Source organism: Eleutherodactylus coqui, chromosome 5, assembly GCF_035609145.1.
Source record: "Eleutherodactylus coqui strain aEleCoq1 chromosome 5, aEleCoq1.hap1, whole genome shotgun sequence".
Classification (NCBI taxonomy): domain Eukaryota; kingdom Metazoa; phylum Chordata; class Amphibia; order Anura; family Eleutherodactylidae; genus Eleutherodactylus; species Eleutherodactylus coqui.
Window position 1 is genome coordinate 1,595,448 of NC_089841.1, and position 27,738 is coordinate 1,623,185.

The 27,738-nt window shown below is 52.7% G+C and overlaps 2 protein-coding genes across 5 annotated transcripts in view; both read left to right on the top strand.

The window, feature by feature from the left end:
- Positions 1 to 27,381, top strand: part of TPM2 (tropomyosin 2) — a 52,982-nt gene extending 25,601 nt beyond the window's left edge. The window contains exons 3-9 of one of the 4 annotated variants that reach the window (XM_066602192.1): positions 15,631 to 15,764; positions 17,912 to 18,029; positions 18,659 to 18,729; positions 20,638 to 20,713; positions 22,287 to 22,349; positions 22,429 to 22,498; positions 27,014 to 27,381. In XM_066602192.1, coding sequence (XP_066458289.1) covers positions 15,631 to 15,764; positions 17,912 to 18,029; positions 18,659 to 18,729; positions 20,638 to 20,713; positions 22,287 to 22,349; positions 22,429 to 22,498; positions 27,014 to 27,096 — 615 coding nt within the window. In that variant the 3' untranslated portion in view covers positions 27,097 to 27,381. Of the gene's footprint in view, positions 1 to 15,630; positions 15,765 to 17,911; positions 18,030 to 18,658; positions 18,730 to 20,637; positions 20,714 to 21,967; positions 22,044 to 22,286; positions 22,350 to 22,428; positions 22,499 to 22,808; positions 23,299 to 27,013 lie in introns of those variants that run through there. The other 3 variants (XM_066602190.1, XM_066602191.1, XM_066602189.1) reach the window with 3 other exon arrangements.
- Positions 5,953 to 13,128, top strand: LOC136629246 (putative proline-rich protein 21). The gene is made up of 2 exons (XM_066605405.1): positions 5,953 to 6,026; positions 10,724 to 13,128. Exon 2 carries the CDS (start codon positions 11,383 to 11,385, stop codon positions 13,126 to 13,128), a length of 1,746 nt encoding a protein of 581 aa, XP_066461502.1. The 5' UTR covers positions 5,953 to 6,026; positions 10,724 to 11,382.
- Positions 27,382 to 27,738: the final 357 nt, after the last annotated feature.

Below are 27,738 nucleotides of genomic sequence, written 5' to 3' on the forward strand. Positions count from 1 at the left end.
GAGGTACACGATATAGAGAAGTACAGGGGAGGCAGATTACAAGGAGGGGCAGCAGATACACGGTATAGAGAAGTGCAGAGGAAACAGATTACAAGGAGGGGCAGCAGATACACGATATAGAGAAGTGCAGGGGAGGTAGATTACAAGGAGGGGCAGCAGATACACGATATAGAGAAATGCAGGGGAGGCAGATTACAAGGAGGGGCAGGAGATACATGATATAGAGAAATGCAGGAGAGGCAGATTACAAGGAGGGGCAGGAGATACACGATATAGAGAAGTGCAGGGGAGACAGATTACAAGGAGAGGCAGCAGATACACGATATAGAGAAGTGCAGGGGAGGCAGATTACAAGGAGGGGCAGGAGGTACACGGTATAGAGAAATGCAGGGGAAGCAGATTACAAGGAGGGGCAGCAGATACACGATATAGTGCAGGGGAGGCAGATTACAAGGAGGGGCAGCAGATACACGGTATAGTGCAGGGGAGGCAGATTACAAGGAGGGGCAGGAGATACACGGTATAGAGAAGTACAGGGGAGGCAGATTACAAGGAGGGGCAGGAGATACATGATATAGAGAAATGCAGGAGAGGCAGATTACAAGGAGGGGCAGCAGATACACGATATAGAGAACTGCAGGGGAGGCAGATTACAAGGAGGGGCAGGAGATACATGATATAGAGAAATGCAGGAGAGGCAGATTACAAGGAGGGGCAGGAAATACATGATATAGAGAAGTGCAGGGGAGGCAGATTACAAGGAGGGGCAGGAGGTACACGATATAGAGAAATGCAGGGGGGGCAGATTACAAGGAGGGGCAGCAGATACACGGTATAGAGAAGTGCAGGAGAGGCAGATTACAAGGAGAGGCAGCAGATACACGATATAGAGAAGTGCAGGGGAGGCAGATTACAAGGAGGGGCAGGAGGTACACGATATAGAGAAATGCAGGGGGGGGCAGATTACAAGGAGGGGCAGGAGGTACACGATATAGAGAAGTGCAGGGGGGGCAGATTACAAGGAGGGGCAGGAGGTACACAATATAGAGAAGTGCAGAGGAGGCAGATTACAAGGAGGGGCAGGAGATACACGATATAGAGAAGTGCAGGGGAAGCAGATTACAAGGAGGGGCAGCAGATACACGATATAGAGAAGTGCAGGTGAAGCAGATTACAAGGAGGGGCAGCAGATACAGGGTATAGAGAAGTGCAGGGGAAGCAGATTACAAGGAGGGGCAGGAGATACACGATATAGAGAAATGCAGGGGAAGCAGATTACAAGGAGGGGCAGCAGATACACGGTATAGAGAAGTGCAGGGGAGGCAGATTACAAGGGGGGGCAGGATATACACGATATAGAGAAGTGCAGGGGAGGCAGATTACAAGGAGGGGCAGCAGATACACGATATAGAGAAATGCAGGGGAAGCAGATTACAAGGAGGGGCAGCAGATACACAATATAGAGAAGTGCAGGGGAGGGAGATTACAAGGAGGGGCAGGAGGTACACGGTATAGAGAAATGCAGGGGAAGCAGATTACAAGGAGGGGCAGCAGATACAGGGTATAGAGAAGTGCAGGGGAGGCAGATTGCAAGGAGGGGCAGCAGATACACGATATAGAGAAGTGCAGAGGAAACAGATTACAAGGAGGGGCAGCAGATACACGATATAGAGAAGTGCAGGGGAGGCAGATTACAAGGAGGGGCAGCAGATACACGATATAGAGAAGTGCAGGGGAGGCAGATTACAAGGAGGGGCAGGATATACACGATATAGAGAAGTGCAGGGGAGGTAGATTACAAGGAGGGGCAGCAGATACACGATATAGAGAAATGCAGGGGAGGCAGATTACAAGGAGGGGCAGGAGATACACGATATAGAGAAGTGCAGGGGAGGCAGATTACAGGGAGGGGCAGGAGATACACGATATAGAGAAATGCAGGGGAAGCAGATTACAAGGAGGGGCAGCAGATACACGATATAGAGAAGTGCAGGGGAGGCAGATTACAAGGAGGGGCAGCAGATACACGATATAGAGAAGTACAGAGGAGGCAGATAACAAGGAGGGGCAGCAGATACACGGTATAGAGAAGTGCAGAGGAGGCAGATTACAAGGAGGGGCAGGAGGTACACGATATAGAGAAGTACAGAGGAGGCAGATAACAAGGAGGGGCAGGAGATACACGGTATAGTGCAGGGGAGGCAGATTACAAGGAGGGGCAGGAGGTACATGATATAGAGAAATGCAGGAGAGGCAGATTACAAGGAGGGGCAGGAGGTACATGGTATAGAGAAGTGCAGGGGAGGCAGATTACAAGGAGGGGCAGCAGATACACGGTATAGAGAAGTGCAGGGGAGGCAGATTACAAGGAGGGGCAGGAGGTACATGATATAGAGAAGTGCAGGGGAGGCAGATTACAAGGAGGTGCAGCAGATACACGGTATAGAGAAGTACAGAGGAGGCAGATTACAAGGAGGGGCAGGAGGTACACGATATAGAAAAGTGCAGGGGAGGCAGATTACAAGGAGGTGCAGCAGATACACGATATAGAGAAGTGCAGGGGAAGCAGATTACAAGGAGGGGCAGCAGATACACAATATAGAGAAGTGCAGGGGAGGCAGATTACAAGGAGGGGCAGGAGGTACACGATATAGAGAAGTGCAGAGGAGGCAGATTACAAGGAGGGGCAGCAGATACACGATATAGAGAAGTGCAGGGGGGGCAGATTACAAGGAGGGGCAGCAGATACACGATATAGAGAACTGCAGGGGAGGCAGATTACAAGGAGGGACAGGAGGGACACGGTATAGAGAAGTGCAGAGGAAACAGATTACAAGGAGGGGCAGCAGATACACGATATAGAGAAGTGCAGGGGAGGTAGATTACAAGGAGGGGCAGCAGATACACGATATAGAGAAATGCAGGGGAAGCAGATTACAAGGAGGGGCAGCAGATACACGATATAGAGAAATGCAGGGGAAGCAGATTACAAGGAGGGGCAGCAGATACACGATATAGAGAAGTGCAGGGGAGGCAGATTACAAGGAGGGGCAGGAGGTACACGATATAGAGAAATGCAGGGGAAGCAGATTACATGGAGGGGCAGCAGATACACGATATAGAGAAGTGCAGGGGAGGCAGATTACAAGGAGGGGCAGGAGATACACGGTATAGAGAAATGCAGGGGAGTCAGATTACAAGGAGGGGCAGGAGATACATGATATAGAGAAGTACAGGGGAGGCAGATTACAAGGAGGGGCAGCAGATACACGGTATAGTGCAGGGGAGGCAGATTACAAGGAGGGGCAGGAGATACACGATATAGAGAAGTGCAGGGGATGCAGATTACAAGGAGGGGCAGGAGGTACACGGTATAGTGCAGGGGAGGCAGATTACAAGGAGGGGCAGGAGGTACACGGTATAGTGCAGGAGAGGCAGATTACAAGGAGGGGCAGGAGGTACACGGTATAGTGCAGGGGAGGCAGATTACAAGGAGGGGCAGGAGGTACACGGTATAGTGCAGGGGAGGCAGATTACAAGGAGGGGCAGGAGGTACACGGTATAGTGCAGGGGAGGCAGATTACAAGGAGAGGCAGCAGATACACGATATAGAGAAGTGCAGGGGAGGCAGATTACAAGGAGGGGCAGGAGGTACACGATATAGAGAAATGCAGGGGAAGCAGATTACAAGGAGGGGCAGGAGGTACACGATATAGAGAAGTGCAGGGGGGGCAGATTACAAGGAGGGGCAGGAGGTACACAATATAGAGAAGTGCAGAGGAGGCAGATTACAAGGAGGGGCAGGAGATACACGATATAGAGAAGTGCAGGGGAAGCAGATTACAAGGAGGGGCAGCAGATACACGGTATAGAGAAGTGCAGGGGAGGCAGATTACAAGGGGGGGCAGGATATACACGATATAGAGAAGTGCAGGGGAGGCAGATTACAAGGAGGGGCAGCAGATACACGATATAGAGAAATGCAGGGGAAGCAGATTACAAGGAGGGGCAGCAGATACACGGTATAGAGAAGTGCAGGGGAGGCAGATTACAAGGGGGGGCAGGATATACACGATATAGAGAAGTGCAGGGGAGGCAGATTACAAGGAGGGGCAGCAGATACACGATATAGAGAAATGCAGGGGAAGCAGATTACAAGGAGGGGCAGCAGATACACGATATAGAGAAGTACAGAGGAGGCAGATTACAAGGAGGGGCAGCAGATACACGATATAGAGAAGTACAGAGGAGGCAGATTACAAGGAGGGGCAGCAGATACACGGTATAGAGAAGTGCAGGGGAGGGAGATTACAAGGAGGGGCAGGAGGTACACGGTATAGAGAAATGCAGGGGAGGCAGATAACAAGGAGGGGCAGGAGATACACGGTATAGTGCAGGGGAGGCAGATTACAAGGAGGGGCAGGAGGTACATGATATAGAGAAGTGCAGGGGAGGCAGATTACAAGGAGGGGCAGGAGATACACGATATAGAGAAATGCAGGGGAAGCAGATTACAAGGAGGGGCAGCAGATACACGATATAGAGAAGTGCAGGGGAGGCAGATTACAAGGAGGGGCAGCAGATACACGATATAGAGAAGTGCAGGGGAGGCAGATTACAAGGAGGGGCAGGAGATACACGATATAGAGAAGTGCAGGGGAGGCAGATTACAAGGAGGGGCAGGAGATACACGATATAGAGAAATGCAGGGGAAGCAGATTACAAGGAGGGGCAGCAGATACACGATATAGAGAAGTGCAGGGGAGGCAGATTACAAGGAGGGGCAGCAGATACACGATATAGAGAAGTACAGAGGAGGCAGATAACAAGGAGGGGCAGGAGGTACACGATATAGAGAAGTACAGAGGAGGCAGATAACAAGGAGGGGCAGGAGATACACGGTATAGTGCAGGGGAGGCAGATTACAAGGAGGGGCAGGAGGTACATGATATAGAGAAATGCAGGAGAGGCAGATTACAAGGAGGGGCAGGAGGTACATGGTATAGAGAAGTACAGAGGAGGTAGATTACAAGGAGGGGCAGCAGATACAGGGTATAGAGAAGTGCAGGGGAGGCAGATTACAAGGAGGGGCAGGATATACACGATATAGAGAAGTGCAGGGGAGGCAGATTACAAGGAGGGGCAGCAGATACACGGTATAGAGAAGTGCAGGGGAGGCAGATTACAAGGAGGGGCAGGATATACACGATATAGAGAAGTGCAGGGGAGGCAGATTACAAGGAGGGGCAGCAGATACACGGTATAGAGAAGTGCAGGGGAGGCAGATTACAAGGAGGGGCAGGAGGTACATGATATAGAGAAGTGCAGGGGAGGCAGATTACAAGGAGGTGCAGCAGATACACGGTATAGAGAAGTACAGAGGAGGCAGATTACAAGGAGGGGCAGGAGGTACACGATATAGAGAAGTGCAGGGGAGGCAGATTACAAGGAGGGGTAGCAGATACACGATATAGAGAAGTACAGAGGAGGCAGATTACAAGGAGGGGCAGGAGGTACACGATATAGAGAAGTACAGAGGAGGCAGATTACAAGGAGGGGCAGCAGATACACGATATAGAGAAGTGCAGGGGAGGCAGATTACAAGGAGGTGCAGCAGATACACGATATAGAGAAGTGCAGGGGAGGCAGATTACAAGTAGGGGCAGCAGATACACGATATAGAGAAGTGCAGGGGAGGCAGATTACAAGGAGGGGCAGCAGATACACGGTATAGAGAAGTACAGAGGAGGCAGATTACAAGGAGGGGCAGGAGGTACACGGTATAGTACAGAGGAGGCAGATTACAAGGAGGGGCGGTGAGGACACATTTCTGTATTCCTAGTCTATGGGGCGCGTTCTTTCTATAGATGGATCATGGTTACATTGCGTCACTTAGAGCAGGAGGTGAAGAGTTAAGAGGGAGGATGATGGGGGGGCAGGGGGGGGGGGGGGTCATTACATCCCAGAGAGAGATCTCTGACAGCAGAGGACATAGATGGTGAGAAGACAGAAAGACAGAAGATGAGGTAGGAGCTGCGGACCTGAGAGATACACATGCAGCAGAGCTGAGATTGCCTTGACTCTGTGTTACATAGGACTGCCGGTCACACCTACTATATCATCTGTACTCAGAGATGTATCAATGTGTTATCTGTGGTGTTACATAGGACTGCCGTTCACACCTACTACATTATCTGTACGCAGAGATGTATCAATGTGTTATCTGTGGTGTTACATAGGACTGCCGTTCACACCTACTACATTATCTGTACTCAGAGATGTATCAATGTGTTATCTGTGGTGTTACATAGGATTGCCGGTCACACCTACTACATTATCTGTACTCAGAGGGATATCAATGTATTATCTGTGGTGTTACATAGGACTGCCGTTCACACCTACTACATTATCTGTACTCAGAGATGTATCAATGTGTTATCTGTGGTGTTACATAGGACTGCCGGTCACACCTACTACATTATCTGTACTCAGAGGGATATCAATGTATTATCTGTGGTGTTACATAGGATTGCCGGTCACACCTACTACATTATCTGTACTCAGAGGGATATCAATGTATTATCTGTGGTGTTACATAGGACTGACGGTCACACCTACTACATTATCTGTACTCAGAGATGTATCAATGTGTTATCTGTGGTGTTACATAGGACTGCCGGTCACACCTACTACATTATCTGTACTCAGAGGGATATCAATGTATTATCTGTGGTGTTACATAGGACTGCCGTTCACACCTACTACATTATCTGTACGCAGAGCGGTATCAATGTATTATCTGTGGTGTTACATAGGACTGACGGTCACACCTACTACATTATCTGTTCTCAGAGCGGTATCAATGTATTATCTGTGGTGTTACATAGGATTGCCGGTCACACCTATTACATTATCTGTTCTCAGAGCGGTATCAATGTATTATCTGTGGTGTTACATAGGACTGACGGTCACACCTACTACATTATCTATACTCAGAGATGTATCAATGTGTTATCTGTGGTGTTACATAGGACTGCCGGTCACACCTACTACATTATCTGTACTCAGAGCTAGAAGGACGCACACTCTGCTCCTCCAGATGTTCAGTTCCAGCTCTGCTACATCTGTTTCTGCACAGCGGGGTCGGACTGATTTTCACACTTGTGGTGTAATTGTCTCGGCACTCTCTTCACTCTGCTGGTGCGGTCTCTTGTATCAGCGGTCTCGGCACTCTCCTCACTCTGCTGGTGCGGTGTCTTGTATCAGCGGTCTCGGCACTCCCCTCACTCTGCTGGTGCGGTCTCTTGTATCAGCGGTCTCGGCACTCTCCTCACTCTGCTGGTGCGGTCTCTTGTATCAGCGGTCTCCGCACTCCCCTCACTCTGCTGGTGCGGTCTCTTGTATCAGCGGTCTCGGCACTCCCCTCACTCTGCTGGTGCGGTCTCTTGTATCAGCGGTCTCGGCACTCTCCTCACTCTGCTGGTGCGGTCTCTTGTATCAGCGGTCTCCGCACTCCCCTCACTCTGCTGGTGCGGTCTCTTGTATCAGCAGTCTCGGCACTCTCCTCACTCTGCTGGTGCGGTGTCTTGTATCAGCGGTCTCGGCACTCTTTTCACTCTGCTGGTGCGGTCTCTTGTATCAGCGGTCTCGGCACTCCCCTCACTCTGCTGGTGCGGTCTCTTGTATCAGCGGTCTCGGCACTCTCTTCACTCTGCTGGTGCGGTCTCTTGTATCAGCGGTCTCGGCACTCTCCTCACTCTGCTGGTGCGGTGTCTTGTATCAGCGGTCTCGGCACTCTCCTCACTCTGCTGGTGCGGTCTCTTGTATCAGCAGTCTCCGCACTCCCCTCACTCTGCTGGTGCGGTCTCTTGTATCAGCAGTCTCCGCACTCGCCTCACTCTGCTTGTGCAGTCTCTTGTATCAGCGGTCTCGGCACTCCCCTCACTCTGGTGGTGCGGTCTCTTGTATCAGCGGTCTTGGCACTCTCTTCACTCTGCGGGTGCGGTCTCTTGTATCAGCAGTCTCGGCACTCTCCTCACTCTGCTGGTGCGGTCTCTTGTATCAGCGGTCTCGGCACTCCCCTCACTCTGCTGGTGCGGTCTCTTGTATCAGCAGTCTCGGCACTCTCCTCACTCTGCTTGTGCGGTGTCTTGTATCAGTGGTCTCCGCGCTCTCCTCACTCTGCTGGTGCGGTCTCTTGTATCAGCGGTCTCGGCACTCTCCTCACTCTGCTGGTGCGGTCTCTTGTATCAGCGGTCTCCGCACTCCCCTCACTCTGCTGGTGCGGTCTCTTGTATCAGCAGTCTCGGCACTCTCCTCACTCTGCTGGTGCGGTCTCTTGTATCAGCGGTCTCCGCACTCCCCTCACTCTGCTGGTGCGGTCTCTTGTATCAGCAGTCTCGGCACTCTCCTCACTCTGCTGGTGCGGTCTCTTGTATCAGCGGTCTCGGCACTCTGCTCACTCTGCTGGTGCGGTCTCTTGTATCAGCGGTCTCGGCACTCTCCTCACTCTGCTGGTGCGGTCTCTTGTATCAGCGGTCTCCGCACTCCCCTCACTCTGCTGGTGCGGTCTCTTGTATCAGCAGTCTCGGCACTCTCCTCACTCTGCTGGTGCGGTCTCTTGTATCAGCGGTCTCGGCACTCCCCTCACTCTGGTGGTGCGGTCTCTTGTATCAGCAGTCTCGGCACTCTCCTCACTCTGCTGGTGCGGTCTCTTGTATCAGCGGTCTCGGCACTCCCCTCACTCTGCTGGTGCGGTCTCTTGTATCAGCGGTCTCCGCACCCCCTCACTCTGCTGGTGCGGTCTCTTGTATCAGCGGTCTCCGCACCCCCTCACTCTGCTGGTGCGGTCTCTTGTATCAGCGGTCTCCGCACTCCCCTCACTCTGCGGGTGCGGTCTCTTGTATCAGCGGTCTCCGCACTCTCCTCACTCTGCTGGTGCGGTCTCTTGTATCAGCGGTCTCGGCACTCTCCTCACTCTGCGGGTGCGGTCTCTTGTATCAGCGGTCTCGGCACTCCCCTCACTCTGCTGGTGCGGTCTCTTGTATCAGCAGTCTCGGCACTCTCCTCACTCTGCTGGTGCGGTCTCTTGTATCAACGGTCTCGGCTCTCCCCTCACTCTGCTGGAGCGGTCTCTTGTATCAGCGGTCTCGGCACTCCCCTCACTCTGCTGGTGCGGTCTCTTGTATCAGCAGTCTCGGCACTCTCCTCACTCTGCTGGTGCAGTCTCTTGTATCAGCGGTCTCGGCACTCCCCTCACTCTGCTGGTGCGGTCTCTTGTATCAGCGGTCTCGGCACTCCCCTCACTCTGCTGGTGCGGTCTCTTGTATCAGCGGTCTCGGCACTCCCCTCACTCTGCTGGTGCGGTCTCTTGTATCAGCGGTCTCGGCACTCCCCTCACTCTGCTGGTGCGGTCTCTTGTATCAGCGGTCTCGGCACTCCCCTCACTCTGCTGGTGCGGTCTCTTGTATCAGCGGTCTCGGCACTCCCCTCACTCTGCTGGTGCGGTCTCTTGTATCAGCGGTCTCGGCACTCTCCTCACTCTGCTGGTGCGGTCTCTTGTATCAGCGGTCTCGGCACTCCCCTCACTCTGCTGGTGCGGTCTCTTGTATCAGCGGTCTCGGCACTCCCCTCACTCTGCTGGTGCGGTCTCTTGTATCAGCGGTCTCGGCACTCCCCTCACTCTGCTGGTGCGGTCTCTTGTATCAGCGGTCTCGGCACTTGGATTCCTTATATGTCCTTCTAGTGAAGCCGCGTGGCTGTCGTCTTGCTGGAGGCTCCTGCGAGGAGGCACGCTCACATGTTCTACCACAAGAGATGTGAACTGCCATACTGATGATGTCACTGATGATGTCACTGATGAGATGTCTAAAATAGAGATTTATCAGCAGCAGGGGCTATGTGTGAAGTAACGCAGCCGGGTGAGGAGCATCTACTGCTCCACCACAAAAAGGATCTGAACCCCCATCCAAAAAGTCCCCAGCAGTAGGAAGGAGTTCATGGCCGCAGATGACGAAAATACAACCTAGCCGTTATTCCTCCATATTCCAATAAAAAGCGACGTAGCGGTCACTGATGATGTCACTGATGATGTCACTGATGATGTCACACACTGATGAAGTCAGTCACTTTTAAGTATCATTTGAATTTTGGTTCTCTTCGCTTTCCCTGGCGGGGTGGGGGTGTTGGTCGCCGGTTGGCGCTCTGTCAGCCTGTAGTCTGGAGACGCGTTGGTGATGTCACTGCGCTTACCTTCGTTGTCTTCCCAATATCTGCAGCCTCCCAGGTTTAGGTGATGGGCTACAGCAGATGGCACTGTCCGACCACACATTCCGGTGCTTACCCAGAATGCATCTGATGCACTGCGGCCAAGACTCTGCCTGTCCCTGCAGATCATCTCAGATGCTGCTCAGTGATCTATGCGGTGGTGACATCATTTGTGCGTGTAGCATCGCTGTAGTGGTGGCATCATTGGCAGGAGTGACATTGATGTTCTGCAGTGACATCTTTGTTTTGATGGTGATGTCATTGGTGTGATGATATCATCATGGTGAGCATCCAGTTTCTTCACTGAGGTACTAGTGAGTTTGCACAGTATATTAGTTCTTTCTAGGTGACCTTGGGGTCTACACTTGTACCAGTGGAGCCACCACTATTGTTGGCTCTGTGGGCATCTGTGGCCTTCCTGCTGACGAGATGAGATACAGAATAAACTCGCCTGTAGGTCATCCCTGCCCGGCGCCAAATCGATAGCAGCAGTGAGGAAGAAGATCCAGGACCTTCAGGAGAAGGTGGATAATGCTGAGGAGCGAGGAGACCGGCTAAGGAAGGAGCTGGCTGTGGAGAGGGAGACCCGGGAGCGGGTAAGAAGGGTCACATGTGGCTCTGGGTCCGATAGAAGGTAGTTACTTATAGTAATTCTGTGGCTACCGATATGTAGAAGGGCTGAACCTCATCCACCATACTGTCACATCCTTACTTCATCTACGTCTCCACCATACTGTTACATCCTTACTTCATCTACGTCTCCTCCATACTGTTACATCCTTTCACCGTCCACGTCTCCTCCATACTGTTACATCCTTACCCCCTGTGCATCTCCACCATACTGTTACATCCTTACACCGTGGACGTCTCCTCCATACTGTTACATCCTTACCCCCTCTGCATCTCCACCATACTGTTACATCCTTTCACTGTCCACGTCTCCTCCCTACTGTTACATCCTTACACCATCCATGTCTCCTCCCTACTGTTACATCCGTTCACTGTCAACATCTCCACCATACTGTTACATCCCTACACCATCCACGTCTCCCTGTACTGTTACATTCTTTCTTCTTCCACGTCTCCTCCATACTGTTACATCCTTACACTGTCCACATGTCCATCATACTGTTACATCCTTACACCGTCCACATGTCCACCATACTATTACATCCTTACACCGTCCACGTCTCCTCCATACTGTTACATCCTTACACCGTCCACGTCTCCTCCATACTGTTACATCCTTACACTGTCCACATGTCCACCATACTATTACATCCTTACACCGTCCACGTCTCCTCCATACTGTTACATCCTTACACCGTCCACGTCTCCACCATACTGTTACATCCTTACACCGTCCACATGTCCACCATATTGTCACATCCTTACACCGTCCACGTCTCCTCCATACTGTCACATCCTTTCTTCTTCCACATCTCCATCATACTGTTACATCCTTACACTGTCCACATCTCCACCATACTGTTACATCCTTACACCGTCCACGTCTCCTCCATACTGTCACATCCTTTCTTCTTCCACATCTCCACCATACTGTTACATCCTTACACTGTCCACATCTCCACCATACTGTTACATCCTTACACCGTCCACGTCTCCTCCATACTGTTACATCCTTACCCCCTGTGCATCTCCTCCATACTGTCACATCCTTTCTTCTTCCACATCTCCACCATACTGTTACATCCTTACACCGTCCACGTCTCCTCCATACTGTTACATCCTTACCCCCTGTGCATCTCCTCCATACTGTCACATCCTTTCTTCTTCCACATCTCCACCATACTGTTACATCCTTTCTTCTTCCACATCTCCACCATACTGTTACATCCTTACACCGTCCACATGTCCACCATACTGTTACATCCTTACACCATCCACATCTCCACCATACTGTTACATCCTTACACCATCCACGTCTCCACTATACTGTTACATACTTACCCCCTCTGCATCTCCACCATACTGTTACATCCTTACACTGTCCACATCTCCACCATACTGTTACATCCTTACAGGGTCCACATCTCCTCCATACTGTTACATCCTTACCCCCTCTGCATCTCCACCATACTGTCACATCCTTTCTTCCTCCACATCTCCACCATACTCTTACATCCTTTCACCGTCCATGTCTCCTCCATACTGTTACAACCTCACACTGTCAACATCTCCACCATACTGTTAAATCCCTACACCGTCCACGTCTCCCTGTACTGTTACATCCTTTCACCGTCCACGTCTCCTCCATACTGTTACATCCTTTCACCGTCCACGTCTCCTCCATACTGTTACATCCTTTCTTCTTCCACATCTCCACCATACTGTTACATCCTTACACCATCCACATCTCCTCCATACTGTTACATCCCTACACCGTCCACATGTCCACCATACTGTTACATCCTTACACCATCCACATCTCCACCATACTGTTACATCCTTACACCATCCACGTCTCCACTATACTGTTACATACTTACCCCCTCTGCATCTCCACCATACTGTTACATCCTTACACTGTCCACATCTCCACCATACTGTTACATACTTACCCCCTCTGCATCTCCACCATACTGTTACATCCTTACACTGTCCACATCTCCACCATACTGTTACATCCTTACACTGTCCACATCTCCACCATACTGTTACATCCTTACAGGGTCCACATCTCCTCCATACTGTTACATCCTTACCCCCTCTGCATCTCCACCATACTGTCACATCCTTTCTTCCTCCACATCTCCACCATACTCTTACATCCTTTCACCGTCCATGTCTCCTCCATACTGTTACAACCTCACACTGTCAACATCTCCACCATACTGTTAAATCCCTACACCGTCCACGTCTCCCTGTACTGTTACATCCTTTCACCGTCCACGTCTCCTCCATACTGTTACATCCTTTCTTCTTCCACATCTCCACCATACTGTTACATCCCTACACCGTCCACGTCTCCTCCATACTGTTACATCCTTTCACCGTCCACGTCTCCTCCATACTGTTACAACCTCACACTGTCAACGTCTCCACCATACTGTTACATCCCTACACCGTCCACGTCTCCCTGTACTGTTACATCCTTTCTTCTTCCACATCTCCTCCATACTGTTACATCCTTACACTGTCCACATGTCCACCATACTGTTACATCCTTACACCGTCCACATGTCCACCATACTGTTACATCCTTACACCCTCTGCATCTCCTCCATACTGTCACATCCTTACTTTGTCTACGTATCCATCATACTGTTACATCCTTACACCCTCCACGTCTCCACCATACTGTCACATCCTTTCACCTTCCACGTCTCCTCCATACTGTTACATCCTTTCACCGTCCACATGTCCACCATACTGTTACATCCTTACTTCATCTACGTCTCCACCATACTGTCACATCCTTTCACCGTCCACGTCTCCTCCATACTGTTACATCCTTACACCGTCCACATCTCCACCATATTGTTACATCCTTACCCCCTGTGCATCTCCACCATACTGTTACATCCTTACACCGTCCACGTCTCCACCATTCTGTTACATCCTTTCTTCTTCCACATCTCCACCATACTGTCACACCCTTTCACCGTCCACGTCTCCACCATACTCTCACATCCTTTCTTCCACATCTCCTCCATACTGTTACATCCCTACACTGTCCACATCTCCTCCATAATGTCACATCCTTACACCATCCACATCTCCATCATACTGTTACATCCTTACACCGTCCACATCTCCACCATACTGTTACATCCTTACACCGTCCACATCTCCACCATATTGTTACATCCTTATCCCCTGTGCATCTCCACCATACTGTTACATCCTTACACCGTCCACATCTCCACCATATTGTTACATCCTTATCCCCTGTGCATCTCCACCATACTGTTACATCCTTACACCGTCGACGTCTCCACCATTCTGTTACATCCTTTCTTCTTCCACATCTCCACCATATTGTCACATCCTTACACCATCCACTTCTCCACCATACTGTCACAGCCTTACACTGTCCACGTATCCACCATATTGTTACATCCCTACACCGTCCACATCTCCACCATACTGTTACATCCTTACACCATCCACGTCTCCACCATACTGTTACATCCTTACACTGTCCACATCTCCACCATACTGTTACATACTTACCCCCTCCACGTCTCCACCATACTGTCACATCCTTTCACCGTCCACGTCTCCTCCATACTGTTACATCCCTACACTGTCCACATCTCCACCATTCTGTTACATGCTTTCTTCTTCCACATCTCCACCATACTCTCACATCCTTTCTTCTTCCACATCTCCTCCATACTGTTACATCCTTACACCGTCCACATCTCCACCATTCTGTTACATCCTTACACCGTCCACATCTCCACCATTCTGTTACATCCTTACACCGTCCACATCTCCACCATTCTGTTACATGCTTTCTTCTTCCACATCTCCATCATACTGTTACATCCTTTCTTCTTCCACATCTCCACCATATTGTCACATCCTTACACCATCCACATCTCCACCATATTGTCACATCCTTACACCATCCACATCTCCACCATATTGTCACATCCTTACACCATCCACATCTCCACCATATTGTCACATCCTTACACCATCCACATCTCCACCATATTGTCACATCCTTACACCATCCACATCTCCACCATACTGTTACATCCCTACACTGTCCACATCTCCACCATACTGTTACATCCTTTCTTCTTCCACATCTCCACCATATTGTCACATCCTTACACCATCCACATCTCCACCATTCTGTTACATCCTTTCTTCTTCCACATCTCCACCATATTGTCACATCCTTACACCATCCACGTCTCCACCATATTGTCACAGCCTTACACTGTCCACGTATCCAGCGTTCTGTGACATCGTTACACTGTCCACCATACTGTGAGTATTAGAACCATCCATGTGTATAGCCTACAAGTGACAATTTAACCCCTCGCACATTCCTCAGGTTTCAGTGTCGTCGTGTCTCTCTGTTGAATATTTCATGTACCTGTGCCGCCGGCATCACCGGAGCTTCCAGCTGTAATATCACCTGTGTCCTCATAGCACCTCTGTGCCGTGTTTCTGGCTGGGGCTGCTTATACTTCTGATGAGGTGTCTCCAGGGGGTTATAATGAGGGTCTGCGTGGATAATGGTGGCCTTGCTCTGTCTGCACCGTTGTTTCTCTCTTGTATCACACACACTTCAGTAGGCACACATAGACATTGAGCGCAGCGTCATCCAGTGGCCATGTAACATGTGAAGCTCAAAGCTCCCTTGTGTATCGTGTCTTCCAGGCGGAGGCGGACGTGGCTTCTCTGAACAGACGCATCCAACTGGTAGAGGAAGAGTTGGACCGGGCACAGGAGAGACTGGCCACCGCCCTGCAGAAGCTGGAGGAGACAGAGAAGGCCGTGGATGAGAGCGAGAGGTGAGCAGCGGCACCAACTGTGGGCTCCGGAGCCCCAATGTCACATCTGTAATGGGCCCCCATCTGCCATGTGCAGACGAGATGGAGCGTCATCATTTCTCCTCTGTAGTTACCACAATGGATGTGACACAAAGTATGAATATGACCCAGGTCTAATACCAGGTGCTTCACAAATCCTCATTAACCCATTACACCATTCTCCATTATCGCAGATATAGAGGATCCTGAAACTCCTCAAACCCTCTCACACGTTATCTTGTGTCCCCCTCATTCTGCATTCAGTACCCCATAATGACAAAGTGACAACAAACCCCCAGAAATCTTTGTACGTTTTTATAACCCCCCCCACCCTGCAGTGACATAAGTAGTCACACTCAGTACTAGTCGGAGCCCCTTTGGCAGTGATTCCAGCCTCCAGTCTTCTTGGGGATGCCGCAAGGTTTGCACCCCTGAATTTGGGGACTTTCTGTCCTCTGTCAGGTTGAAAGGGGGGCCGTCTGTCGACAGCCATTGGCAGGTCTCTCCAGAGATGTCCCATTGGTTTCAGGGCTCTGGCTGGGCCCCTCATGGACATCCACAGAGTCGTCCCCACTCCTTAGTGGTCTTGGCTGGGGTCTTAGGGTCATTGTCTTGTTGAAAGGTGACCCTTCTGTCCAGTCTAAGGTGCCTTGTGCTCTAAATTAGGTTGTCATTATCTCTGCACTTCGTTCCATTCAGCTTTCCATCCACCCTGACTGGTCTCCCCTCCCCCAGTATGATGCTTCGCCACCTGGCTTCACTGTAAGGATCATATTGGGCAGGTGGTGAGCGGCGCCTGGTTTCCATCCACCTTGACCAGTCTCTCCTCCCCCAACATGATGCACCACCACCGGGCTTCACTGTAGGGATGGTATTGGGCTGGTGATGAACGGCGCCTGGTTTCCATCCACCCTGACCATCTCCCCTATCCCAGTATGATGCTCCACCACCGGGCTTCACTGTAGGGATGGTATTGGGCTGGTAATGAGTGACGCCTGGTTTACTCCAGACAGAATGCTTAGAGCCCAAGAAGTTTTATCTTGGTGTTATCAGAACAGAGTGACAGTTGGGTTCTTGGTCTCCTCTCTTATAAGACCCTTCTTCCCTTAGTTTGGTGGGTCACCAGCTCTAGGAAGAGTCTTGGTTGTTCTTCCATGTAAGTGTTATGGGGGCCACTGGGCTCTTGGTCTCCTCTCTTACAAGACCCTTCTCCCCCTTAGTTTGGTGGGTCGGCAGCTCTAGGAAGAGTCTTGTTGGTTCTTCCATGTAAGTATTATGGGAGCCGCTGGACTGTTGGTCTCCTCTCTCACAAAGACCCTTCTCTCCTTAGTTTGGTGGGTCAGCAGGTCTAGGAAGAGTCCTGGTTGTTCTTCCATGTAAGTATTATGGGAGCCACTGGGCTCTTGGTCATCTCTTTTACAAGACCCTTCTCCCCCTTAGTTTGGGGGTCGGTGGCTCTAGGAAGGTCTTGGTGGTTGTTCTCCCATGTAAGAATTATGGAGGCGGCTGTGCTCTTGGTCACCTCTCTTACAAGACCCTTCTCTCCTTAGTTTGGTGGGTTGGCATCTCTAGTAAGAGTCCTGGCTGTTCTTCCATATAAGTATTATGGGGGCTGCTGGGCTCTTGAGAACTTTCAGGGCAGCAGAAATGTTTTTGCAGCTTCTCCAGATCTTCGCCTCCACACAATCCAGTCTCTGAGCTCTACAGGCAGTTCTGTCCTCCTCATGGCTTTGTTTGAGCTCTGATAAGGATTGTGAGCTGTGAGACCTTATATAGATGTGAGGTCATATGTCCAATCAGCTGGATTTCCCCCAGGTGACTCCAATCACGGTGTAGATACAACTTTTTGATAATCAAGAGAGATGGGAGACCTGGAGCTACAAGTGTCATACCAAAGGGTGTGAATACTTGTGTCGCTGCAGAATGGGAGTCTTTCATTTTTAAAAGATTTGCAAAGATTTCTGTTGTCACTTTGTCATTATGGGGTGCTGAGTGCAAAATGTCAGGGACACAACATTACAGGTATAGAGTGAGAGGGTGTGAGGACTTTTCAGACCCCCTAATACATATTTATACATCCTGCAGATTATTGGACCACTGACTTCTCCTGGATTCTCTTTGTCTTACAGAGGAATGAAGGTCATAGAGAACAGGGCCAACAAGGATGAGGAGAAGATGCACGACCAGGACCTACAGCTCAAGGAAGCCAAACACGTTGCTGAGGACTCTGACAGGAAGTATGAGGAGGTGAGTCTTGTGGACGGTTGTCCATTGTGGTGTGGTATAGGTATACCTGCCAATGATGACTCCATACTATGATTCTCTTATGGCAAGGCAGCTTGAAATGTGTGGTGTCTCCAGCTTCATGCTATGTGTAAGAGCTAATCACAACTCGAAATGCGTAGGTAACCTGGGGTCTGCACCCCACGTTTTCTAATCATGTTGTAAAGAAGTTTGTTTTTTTCCTGAAGCTTGAGACACCAAAGATCTGAAGCCTCCTGAGAACTGGCTCTGCGTTCCTCTCTTGTCCAAACTTTGGGTGGAGTTCCAGGACTAATTGCTTTTACCAGGAAATGGAGGGCTGATGTTTATTCATAGATTCTCTTATATCTGCGTTCCAGCAGTCTGTGACCCCCGATATTAGAATAACTGGCCCAATATATTATGTGTGGGAGCTCGTTCTCCTGCCAGAGCATTCCGGAGGGTTTATTGTATATGTTAGTATAAAAGCCCCCTCAGTCTCCTTTAAGTCCCCCTCCCCCTGGTCTTACCCTCGTTGTCCCCCTTGTCCCCTTCCCCAGTGTTCTACTGGCTTTCAGATTGTCTTTTACTTTCGGACAAGGGTCTAATCTACTCTTCCATCTCTTTTGCCGCAGGTTGCCCGCAAATTAGTGATTATTGAGGGTGAATTAGAGCGATCTGAAGAGCGAGCCGAGGTGGCTGAGAGGTGAGTCACCTCCTATAGAAACTGCACTGAGCAGGGGGGTGGATCTGATGACCCTGGAGGTCCCTTCCAACTCTACCATTCTAGGATTCTATGATAGAAAAATTGTCCTCTGTTTCCATGGCATCCATTCTACAAGTCAACATTTTTGGTGTTTCTCCTTTACAAGCCTTCATTTACATTACACTATAACCTCTCCATACCGTAACCTCTAGTGTGACCATCGCTCCTCCCTGGGTCTCTAGTGTCGCATCTCCCTCAGCCTCTAGTGTCGCTGTCATTTCTCCCTAGGTGTCTAGTCTTGCTGTCGCTCCTCCCTGGGCCTTTAGTCTTGCCATTGCTCCTTCTTGGGTCTTTAGTTTCACAGTCACTCCTCTCTGGACCTCTGGTCCTGCCATTGGTCCTCCCTGGGCCTCTAGTCTCACCGTCACTTCTCCCTGGGCCTCTAGTCTCACCGTCACTCCTCCCTGGGCCTCTAGTGTCACTGTCGTTCCTCCCTAGGTGTTTAGCCTTGCCGTCGCTCCTTCCTGGGCCTCTAGTATTGCCATTGCGCGTCCCTGGGCCTCTAGTATTGCCATTGCGCGTCCCTGGGCCTCTAGTATTGCCATTGCGCGTCCCTGGGCCTCTAGTCTTGCCGTTGCTCCTTCTTGGGCCTCTAGTTTGACTGTTGCTTCTCTCTTGGTCTCTAGTCCCGCCATCACTCCTCTCTGGGCCTCTAGTCTCACTGTCACTCCACCATGGGCCTCTAGTGTCACTGTTGTTCCTCTCTAGGTGTCTAGTCTTGCTGTCGTGCCTCCCTAGGTGTCTAGCCTTGCCGTCGCTCCTCCCTGGGCCTCTAGTCACACTGTCGCGCCTCCCTGGGCCTCTAGTCTCACAATCGCTCCTCCCTGAGCCTCTCGTCTCACCATCCCTCCTCCCTGGGCCTCTAGTCTCACCATCCCTCCTCCCTGAGCCTCTAGTCTCACCGTCACTCCTCCCTAGGCCTCTAGTCTGACTGTCGTTCCTCCTCCCTGGGCCTCTAGTCTCACCGTCACTCCTCTCTGGGTCTCTAGTCCTACCTTTACTCCACCCTGGGCCTCTAGTATCGCCATTGCACCTCCCTGGGCCTCTAGTCTTGCCATCGTTCCTTCTTGGGCCTCTAGTTTCACTGTCGCTCCTCTCTGGGCATCTAGTCTCATCATCACTCCTCCCTGGGCCTCTAGTCTTGGCGTCGTTCCTCCTCCCTGGGTAGTCTTGCCCTTGCTCCTCTTTGGGCCTATAGTCTCACCGTTGCTCCTCCCTGAGCCTCTAGTCTTGCCATCACTGCTCCCTGGGCCTTTAGTCTTGCAGTTTCTCCTCCCTGGGTCTCTAGTCTGGCCATTGCTCCTCCCTGGACCCCTAGTCTTGCCATTGCTCCTCTCTGAGCACCTCCCCCCGCTGTACGCTATGTAGTGGTTTCCCATGTGTAGAATCTGTAAAAATTGTGTCTCTGCATTACATGTATCCAGGATCCCCCAGATTCACAGTTTCCTCGGATTATGGTTGTAGCAGAGGAAGGGGGAGCAAGCCGGATATATACAGACGATCATGAGGTGATGGTACTCTGCAGATAATGAGAGTAGTCGGCTCCTCCTAGGCACACGAGCCTTGCTGGAGTTCACCACCACTGACTTGACGTAGATTTCCATGTGTATAACTGTAATGATGCAGAGTGATGTCATAGTCCTGAGTTAGGTGTCTGTGATGTCATTGGGTCAGAGTGATGTCATGATACGGAGACTTAATAAACAAGACGTTGCTTATGCAAAGCGATGCAGTCATATGATGTCACTAAGCTAGAGTGATGTCATAATTCCAGGAGTCATGTGATGGGATTTGGCGCTACGTATTTTAAGTCTCTGGTGATGTCATCTTCCTTTTTTCCTTCCTAAGTCGGTACAGAGAGCTAGAAACAGAACTTCGCACCGTGGACCAAGCCTTGAAATCATTGATAGCAGCAGAGGAGGAGGTATTGACGGGGAGCGTCTCTGCTGTCTATCCTCTGCTCATATCTCTTCTGTACATTGGAGGTTCTCTGCCTCCCTCTGACCTATAGAGTCATAGGTTATTACCATATGTGGGCGCCGCCACATCCTTCACAAGGTTTCCCCAGCTGTAACAGGCATATTGCATCATTCACCCTCGATAGCAATCGGCTTGGGTCAATTCCAATCAGTATTTGATGCTGACCATGTACTGCTGTCCCATCCTTATACCAGACTCCGCCCCCCACCACCCTGACCCTTGTACTGGACTCCCCACTCCTTCCTTTGCACCAGACTCTCCACTTCCTCGCCCTCTCCTGCATCAGACTCTCTATTCCCCCCCCCCTCCTTTGCACCAGACTCTCTCCACTCCCTCTTCTTTATACCAGACTCTCCACTCCCTTCCCCCCTTCTATGCACCAGACTCTCCACTCCCTGCCCCCTCCTTTACACCAGACTCTCCACTCCCTCCACCCCCCTTCTTTGCATCAGACTCTCCACTCCCTCCCCCCTCCTTTGCACCAGACTCTCCACTCCCTCCCCCCCTTCTTTACACCAGACTCTCCACTCCCTCCCCCCTTCTTTACACCAGACTCTCCACTCCCTCGCCCCTTCTTTACACCAGACTCTCCACTCCCTCCCCCCTCTTTACACCAGACTCTCCACTCCCTTCCCCCCCTTCTTTACACCAGACTCTCCACTCCCTCCCCCCCTTTTTTACACCAGACTCTCCACTCCCTCCCCCCCTTTTTTACACCAGACTCTCCACTCCCTCCCCCCCTTCTATACACCAGACTCTCCACTCCCTCCCCCCTTCTTTACACCAGACTCTCCACTCCCTCCCCCCCCTTTTTTACACCAGACTCTCCACTCCCTCCCCCCTTCTTTACACCAGACTCTCCACTCCCTCCCCCCTTCTTTACACCAGACTCTCCACTCCCTCCCCCCCTTCTTTACACCAGACTCTCCACTCCCTCCCCCCCTTTTTTACACCAGACTCTCCACTCCCTCCCCCCCTTTTTTACACCAGACTCTCCACTCCCTCCCCCCTCCTTTGCACCAGACTCTCCCCTCCCCCATGTCTGATATATCTTCTGTATTTCACTGCTCTTCTGTCTGATTTTGGCTCTTGTTCTCATGATTGCTCTTCCACCTCTCTCTCTCCCTCTTCCCTCACACGTCCTCCATCCTGCCATCCGCACTTCCCCGCTTTACGTCCTGTTATTACCCCGGCACAGTAAATGTGCCGACTTGGAAGAGGAGCTCAAGAATGTCACCAATACCCAAAAGTCCCTAGAAGCTCAAGCAGATAAGGTATCACTGTACATGTATGCAGGCCAACCTGCTGTGTGATAACATATCCCCTCCTAACAAGTCTAAGACCCCCAAGCTGTCTTCCTATTCTGCCCCCGTCCTGTTCACCGCCATGCATGAAAGTGCCACCTTCTAACATGTCTAATACTGGAGTGCAATGCTTGTGTCCTCGCCGATCTCCACCGTCCACAACGCCTGCTGACGCATAGTAGACCCTGATCTTCTCAAACTTTCATTCCGTAGTACTCATCTAAAGAAGACCACTATGAGGAAGAGATAAGACATCTGACCGAGCGGCTGAAGGAGGTGAGTCTGAATCCTCTTCCTACTTGCACACGCTCCTAAAAGTCACCGCTGCACCGTGTAACACCGAATTGTTTTTTAGACTGATGGCCGAGTAGAGTTTGCAGAAAAATCAGTGGCGAAGCTGGAGAAGACAATCGATGACCTTGAAGGTAAAGGAGCTCCTCATAGTCCGGCTGCCACGTGTTCCCCTTGTCTGTGTCCTGACTACACTCCTTCACGAGCAGCCGGCACGTACATCATGAGAATCCTGCTGGATTGTCTTTGTACTTTGTACGGAGTGAACTTGCCGAGTTGTCATACTCAGCTGTGCTTACCGGGTTGCCTTGCTTCTCTTTGCTGGGTTTTCCCATTGGACTGTCCATGCTTTCACCTGACCCCCCTCCCTTCTGACTGTACTTGCTCCTCTGGTGTACTCTGCTCTGACTTTTCTGTCCTCTGTCTTTTCCTGCTGCTCTATAGATGAGGTCTATGCTCAGAAGATGAAGTATAAGGCCATCAGTGAGGAGCTGGATAATGCCCTTAATGACATTACCTCCCTGTGAGCCTTCCACGGCCTGTCACCTCTGTCCATCCTCGGGTCCTGTCGCTGTCTCTGTTGCACACCTCTCCAGCCTGGATGCACACGGTCATTATCCTGGACGACCCTCCACACTTTCCTCCTTCTCCTCCTCTTCTAGCTCTCCGCTGCTCGCCCCATCTTCTGCGGTCACTGATGTCCGACACGGAGGTCTCGTCTTGTACATAAACTACAGATGGCTCTTGTGCTTCCTCTCATTCTCTTCCCAGATGTTATTATTGTGTTTTGTGTGATTACGTGTGAGTGGGGGGGCAGGAAGGACGATGACCCGGACACGTTACACTCCGGGCATGGAGGATTTTGCTGCTCCCGTTCATGGGTTTCCGTCGCACCGTGCGGTTCCATCACTGCTGAATAAAGTGCTTCTCTCCATTGCTGTCCTTTTATGTCTCCATCTTTCTCTCTCACCCACAAATTCAATCCCATCTTCTCCACGACCCCCAGATGTAGAATTGTGACTAATGGTATTCACAGAGTATCCCTATAGCTCATTAGATCCCCATGGGCATGAATAAAATGCAAGGAGGACTGACACAAGGCAGAGAGCAAAGTTATGTCAGGGTTTCTAGTTAGGTAATGAGCCCAATAGTGACTGTAATGGCGGTCATGAGTGGTAGTCCCATAATCAGTTCCCTTGGCAAAGACCTGACAGTTGCAGACATAAGAGGGTGCTTCCGAAATGTATAAGCTATAATATCTAATAGTGCAGCCGCATGAAGTGGTGGAGAACCCAAAATCTTCCAGGTAGAGGCCATATCTCTCATAACGTGGTCTGCAGAGCGCCACATGCAGGTGGAGTATATATGGTACATGTAGGTGGTAAGAGGGGCAGATTCAGCGCACACCATGGTCCCTTCCCTCCCTATGGTCCCATATATATATATATATATATATGGATGATGGGTCACTGAGGGGTAGGTGCCACTCATCCACATACTAGAACCCCCTTCCCTGGTACCTAGTTTTCATGGTACATGTTCGGAGGTTTGGGGTCTTGGACAGAGGTAAAATGCAGAACCTGGGTGTGCCAGTGCCCTACAGCAATCTGCAGCCACATTGGGGGACATGTGGTAAGTCCATTTCTCTTGGCCAGTTGTAGTCAGCACTGCCATCCAGTCACCTGCTGATTCTTCTCTCCTCCTAAGGCTCTAGATGTTTCTCTATGTTGCTGATTTCCTCCTTCTCTGCTGGAAGCTCTCTTCTAAAGACTCACAGATGCCACGATGGATTACTGCTAGTCTGTGTGGGTGCAGGCTGCCAGTCTGTGTGGGTGCAGGCTGCTGGTCTGTGTGGGTGCAGGCTGCTGGTCTGTGTGGGTGCAGGCTGCCGGTCTGTGTGGGTGCAGGCTGCTAGTCTGTGGGGGTGCAGGCTTGTGTGTGTGCAGGCTGCTAGTCTGTGTGGGTGCAGGCTGCCGCTCTGTGTGGGTGCGGGCTGCTAGTCTGTGTGGGTGCAGGCTGCTAGTCTGTGTGGGTGCAGGCTGCTGGCCTGTGTGGGTGCAGGCTGCTAGTCTGTGTGGGTGCAGGCTGCTGGCCTGTGTGGGTGCAGGCTACTGAACTGTGTGGGTGCAGGCTGCTAGTCTGTGTGGGTGCAGGCTGCTGCTCTGTGTGGGTGCAGGCTGCTGAACTGTGTGGGCGCAGGCTGCCGCTCTGGGCGCGGGCTGCCGCTCTGTGTGGGCGCGGGCTGCCGCTCTGTGTGGGCGCGGGCTGCCGCTCTGTGTGGGCGCGGGCTGCCGCTCTGTGTGGGCGCGGGCTGCCGATCTGTGTGGGCGCAGGCTGCCGCTCTGTGTGGGTGCAGGCTGCCGCTCTGTGTGGGTGCAGGCTGCCGCTCTGTGTGGGTGCAGGCTGCCGCTCTGTGTGGGTGCAGGCTGCTGCTCTGTGTGGGTGCAGGCTGCCGCTCTGTGTGGGTGCGGGCTGCTGGCCTGTGTGGGTGCAGGCTGCTGGCCTGTGTGGGTGCGGGCTGCCGCTCTGTGTGGGTGCGGGCTGCCGCTCTGTGTGGGTGCAGGCTGCTGCTCTGTGTGGGTGCAGGCTGCCGCTCTGTGTGGGTGCAGGCTGCCGCTCTGTGTGGGTGCAGGCTGCCGCTCTGTGTGGGTGCGGGCTGCCGCTCTGTGTGGGTGCGGGCTGCCGCTCTGTGTGGGTGCGGGCTGCCGCTCTGTGTGGGTGCGGGCTGCCGCTCTGTGTGGGTGCAGGCTGCTAGTCTGTGTGGGTGCAGGCTGCTGGCCTGTGTGGGTGCAGGCTGCTAGTCTGTGTGGGTGCAGGCTGCTGGCCTGTGTGGGTGCAGGCTGCTGAACTGTGTGGGTGCAGGCTGCTAGTCTGTGTGGGTGCAGGCTGCTGCTCTGTGTGGGTGCAGGCTGCTGAACTGTGTGGGCGCGGGCTGCCGCTCTGTGTGGGCGCGGGCTGCCGCTCTGTGTGGGCGCGGGCTGCCGCTCTGTGTGGGCGCGGGCTGCCGATCTGTGTGGGCGCGGGCTGCCGATCTGTGTGGGCGCGGGCTGCCGCTCTGTGTGGGTGCGAGCTGCCGCTCTGTGTGGGTGCGGGCTGCCGCTCTGTGTGGGTGCAGGCTGCCGCTCTGTGTGGGTGCGGGCTGCCGCTCTGTGTGGGTGCGGGCTGCCGCTCTGTGTGGGTGCGGGCTGCCGCTCTGTGTGGGTGCAAGGCTGCCGCGCTGTGTGGGTGCGGGCTGCCGCTCTGTGTGGGTGCCGGATCCTGCTCTGTGTGGGTGCAGGCTGCCGCTCTGTGTGGGTGCCGGCTGCCGCTCTGTGTGGGTGCCGGATCCTGCTCTGTGTGGGTGCAGGCTGCCGCTCTGTGTGGGTGCAGGCTGCCGCTCTGTGTGGGTGCCGGATCCTGCTCTGTGTGGGTGCAGGATCCTGCTCTGTGTGGGCGCAGGCTGCTGCTCTGTGTGGGTGCGGGCTGCCGCTCTGTGTGGGTGCAGGATCCTGCTCTGTGTGGGTGCGGGCTGCTGCTCTGTGTGGGTGCGGGCTGCTGCTCTGTGTGGGTGCGGGCTGCCGCTCTGTGTGGGTGCAGGATCCTGCTCTGTGTGGGCGCAGGCTGCTGCTCTGTGTGGGCGCGGGCTGCCGCTCTGTGTGGGTGCAGGATCCTGCTCTGTGTGGGTGCGGGCTGCCGCTCTGTGTGGGCGCGGGCTGCCGCTCTGTGTGGGCGCGGGCTGCCGCTCTGTGTGGGCGCGGGCTGCCGCTCTGTGTGGGCGCGGGCTGCCGCTCTGTGTGGGCGCAGGCTGCCGCTCTGTGTGGGCGCAGGCTGCCGCTCTGTGTGGGTGCCGGATCCTGCTCTGTGTGGGCGCGGGCTGCCGCTCTGTGTGGGTGCGGGCTGCTAGTCTGTGTGGGTGCAGGCTGCTAGTCTGTGTGGGTGCAGGTTGCCGCTCTGTGTGGGTGCAGGTTGCCGCTCTGTGTGGGCGCAGGCTGCCGCTCTGTGTGGGCGCGGGCTGCCGCTCTGTGTGGGCGCGGGCTGCCGCTCTGTGTGGGCGCGGGCTGCCGCTCTGTGTGGGTGCAGGCTGCTAGTCTGTGTGGGTGCAGGCTGCTAGTCTGTGTGGGTGCAGGCTGCTAGTCTGTGTGGGTGCAGGCTGCTAGTCTGTGTGGGTGCAGGCTGCTAGTCTGTGTGGGTGCAGGCTGCTGGCCTGTGTGGGCGCAGGCTGCTAGTCTGTGTAGGCGCAGGCTGCCGCTCTGTGTGGGCGCGGGCTGCCGCTCTGTGTGGGTGCAGGTTGCCGCTCTGTGTGGGTGCAGGTTGCCGCTCTGTGTGGGTGCGGGCTGCCGCTCTGGGTGGGTGCAGGCTGCCGCTCTGTGTGGGTGCGGGCTGCCGCTCTGTGTGGGTGCAGGCTGCCGCTCTGTGTGGGCGCGGGCTGCCGCTCTGTGTGGGTGCGGGCTGCCGGCCTGTGTGGGTGCGGGCTGCCGCTCTGTGTGGGTGCACAGGATAATGCACCATGTACATATGAGTATGCACTGAGGTAGCGGGTGAGCGGTCATGAGGGCCACATGGGGTGATGTTTGTAAGACGCACGTTGACCCGGGTACCATAAGCGGAGTGTGAGTGGTGGCTCACTTGGGTTGTCACCTTGGTCACCATTGTTGCGTTTGCTCCTCCAGAGACCTTGTCCCAGGCCAAGGATGAGAAGTTGGAAATTCAGCAGACGCTGGACCAGACGCTGGTGGAGCTGAACAACATGTAACCCCCTGGGGGCGCCACCTCCATCTTCATTTGTTTCCCACTATCACGTTGTACCCGGTGGATATTGTCTCACGCTGTCACCCTCCCTGCTGCTGGATCTCCTCCAGATTCCCCAGAGAGGCGCGGTTTGTGAAAGGCCTCACGCTGCGCACTTCACGGGCCGCCATACCAGAGGAAGACGTCGTCCTGGAAGATGGCGGCTCTTTAATCACAATGACTTCATATGACAAACCCTGAAGGTGTGATGTATGATCTGTGTACCCCAATAAAGGCATCCTCACGTGTACAGCGGGCTCGCTGCCTGACTCCTCCCCCCTGCCCGACAACCTTCCTTCTAGGCTTTCCTTACAGCGTAGTACTGCCAACGGCTCATGTGTCGGGGGATATACGGGCGGCTTGCTTGGCAATGTTGTGGTGCCAGAGGAACTGTGGAGTGCATTGCCAATGGGAAGTGTAAGGGCAGCGGCATCACTTCCTTCTACCCGCCTGCTGCCCAGTATCCTCCTGCCATATCTTCTATAGTGGTCTGTGGCGATTGGCATTCATTTACAGGGCCTTTGCATGGGCCGATGGTTGTTAATCCCATCGATCATTGGTGGCGGCACGGATCGGGCCGAACGTCCGTATGAACGCCGCACCGATG

What these genes read in the sequence shown, in the direction of transcription:
- LOC136629246 (XM_066605405.1), top strand. Translation starts at nt 11,383, where the DNA reads ATGTCCATCATACTGTTACATCCTTACACCGTCCACATGTCCACCATA.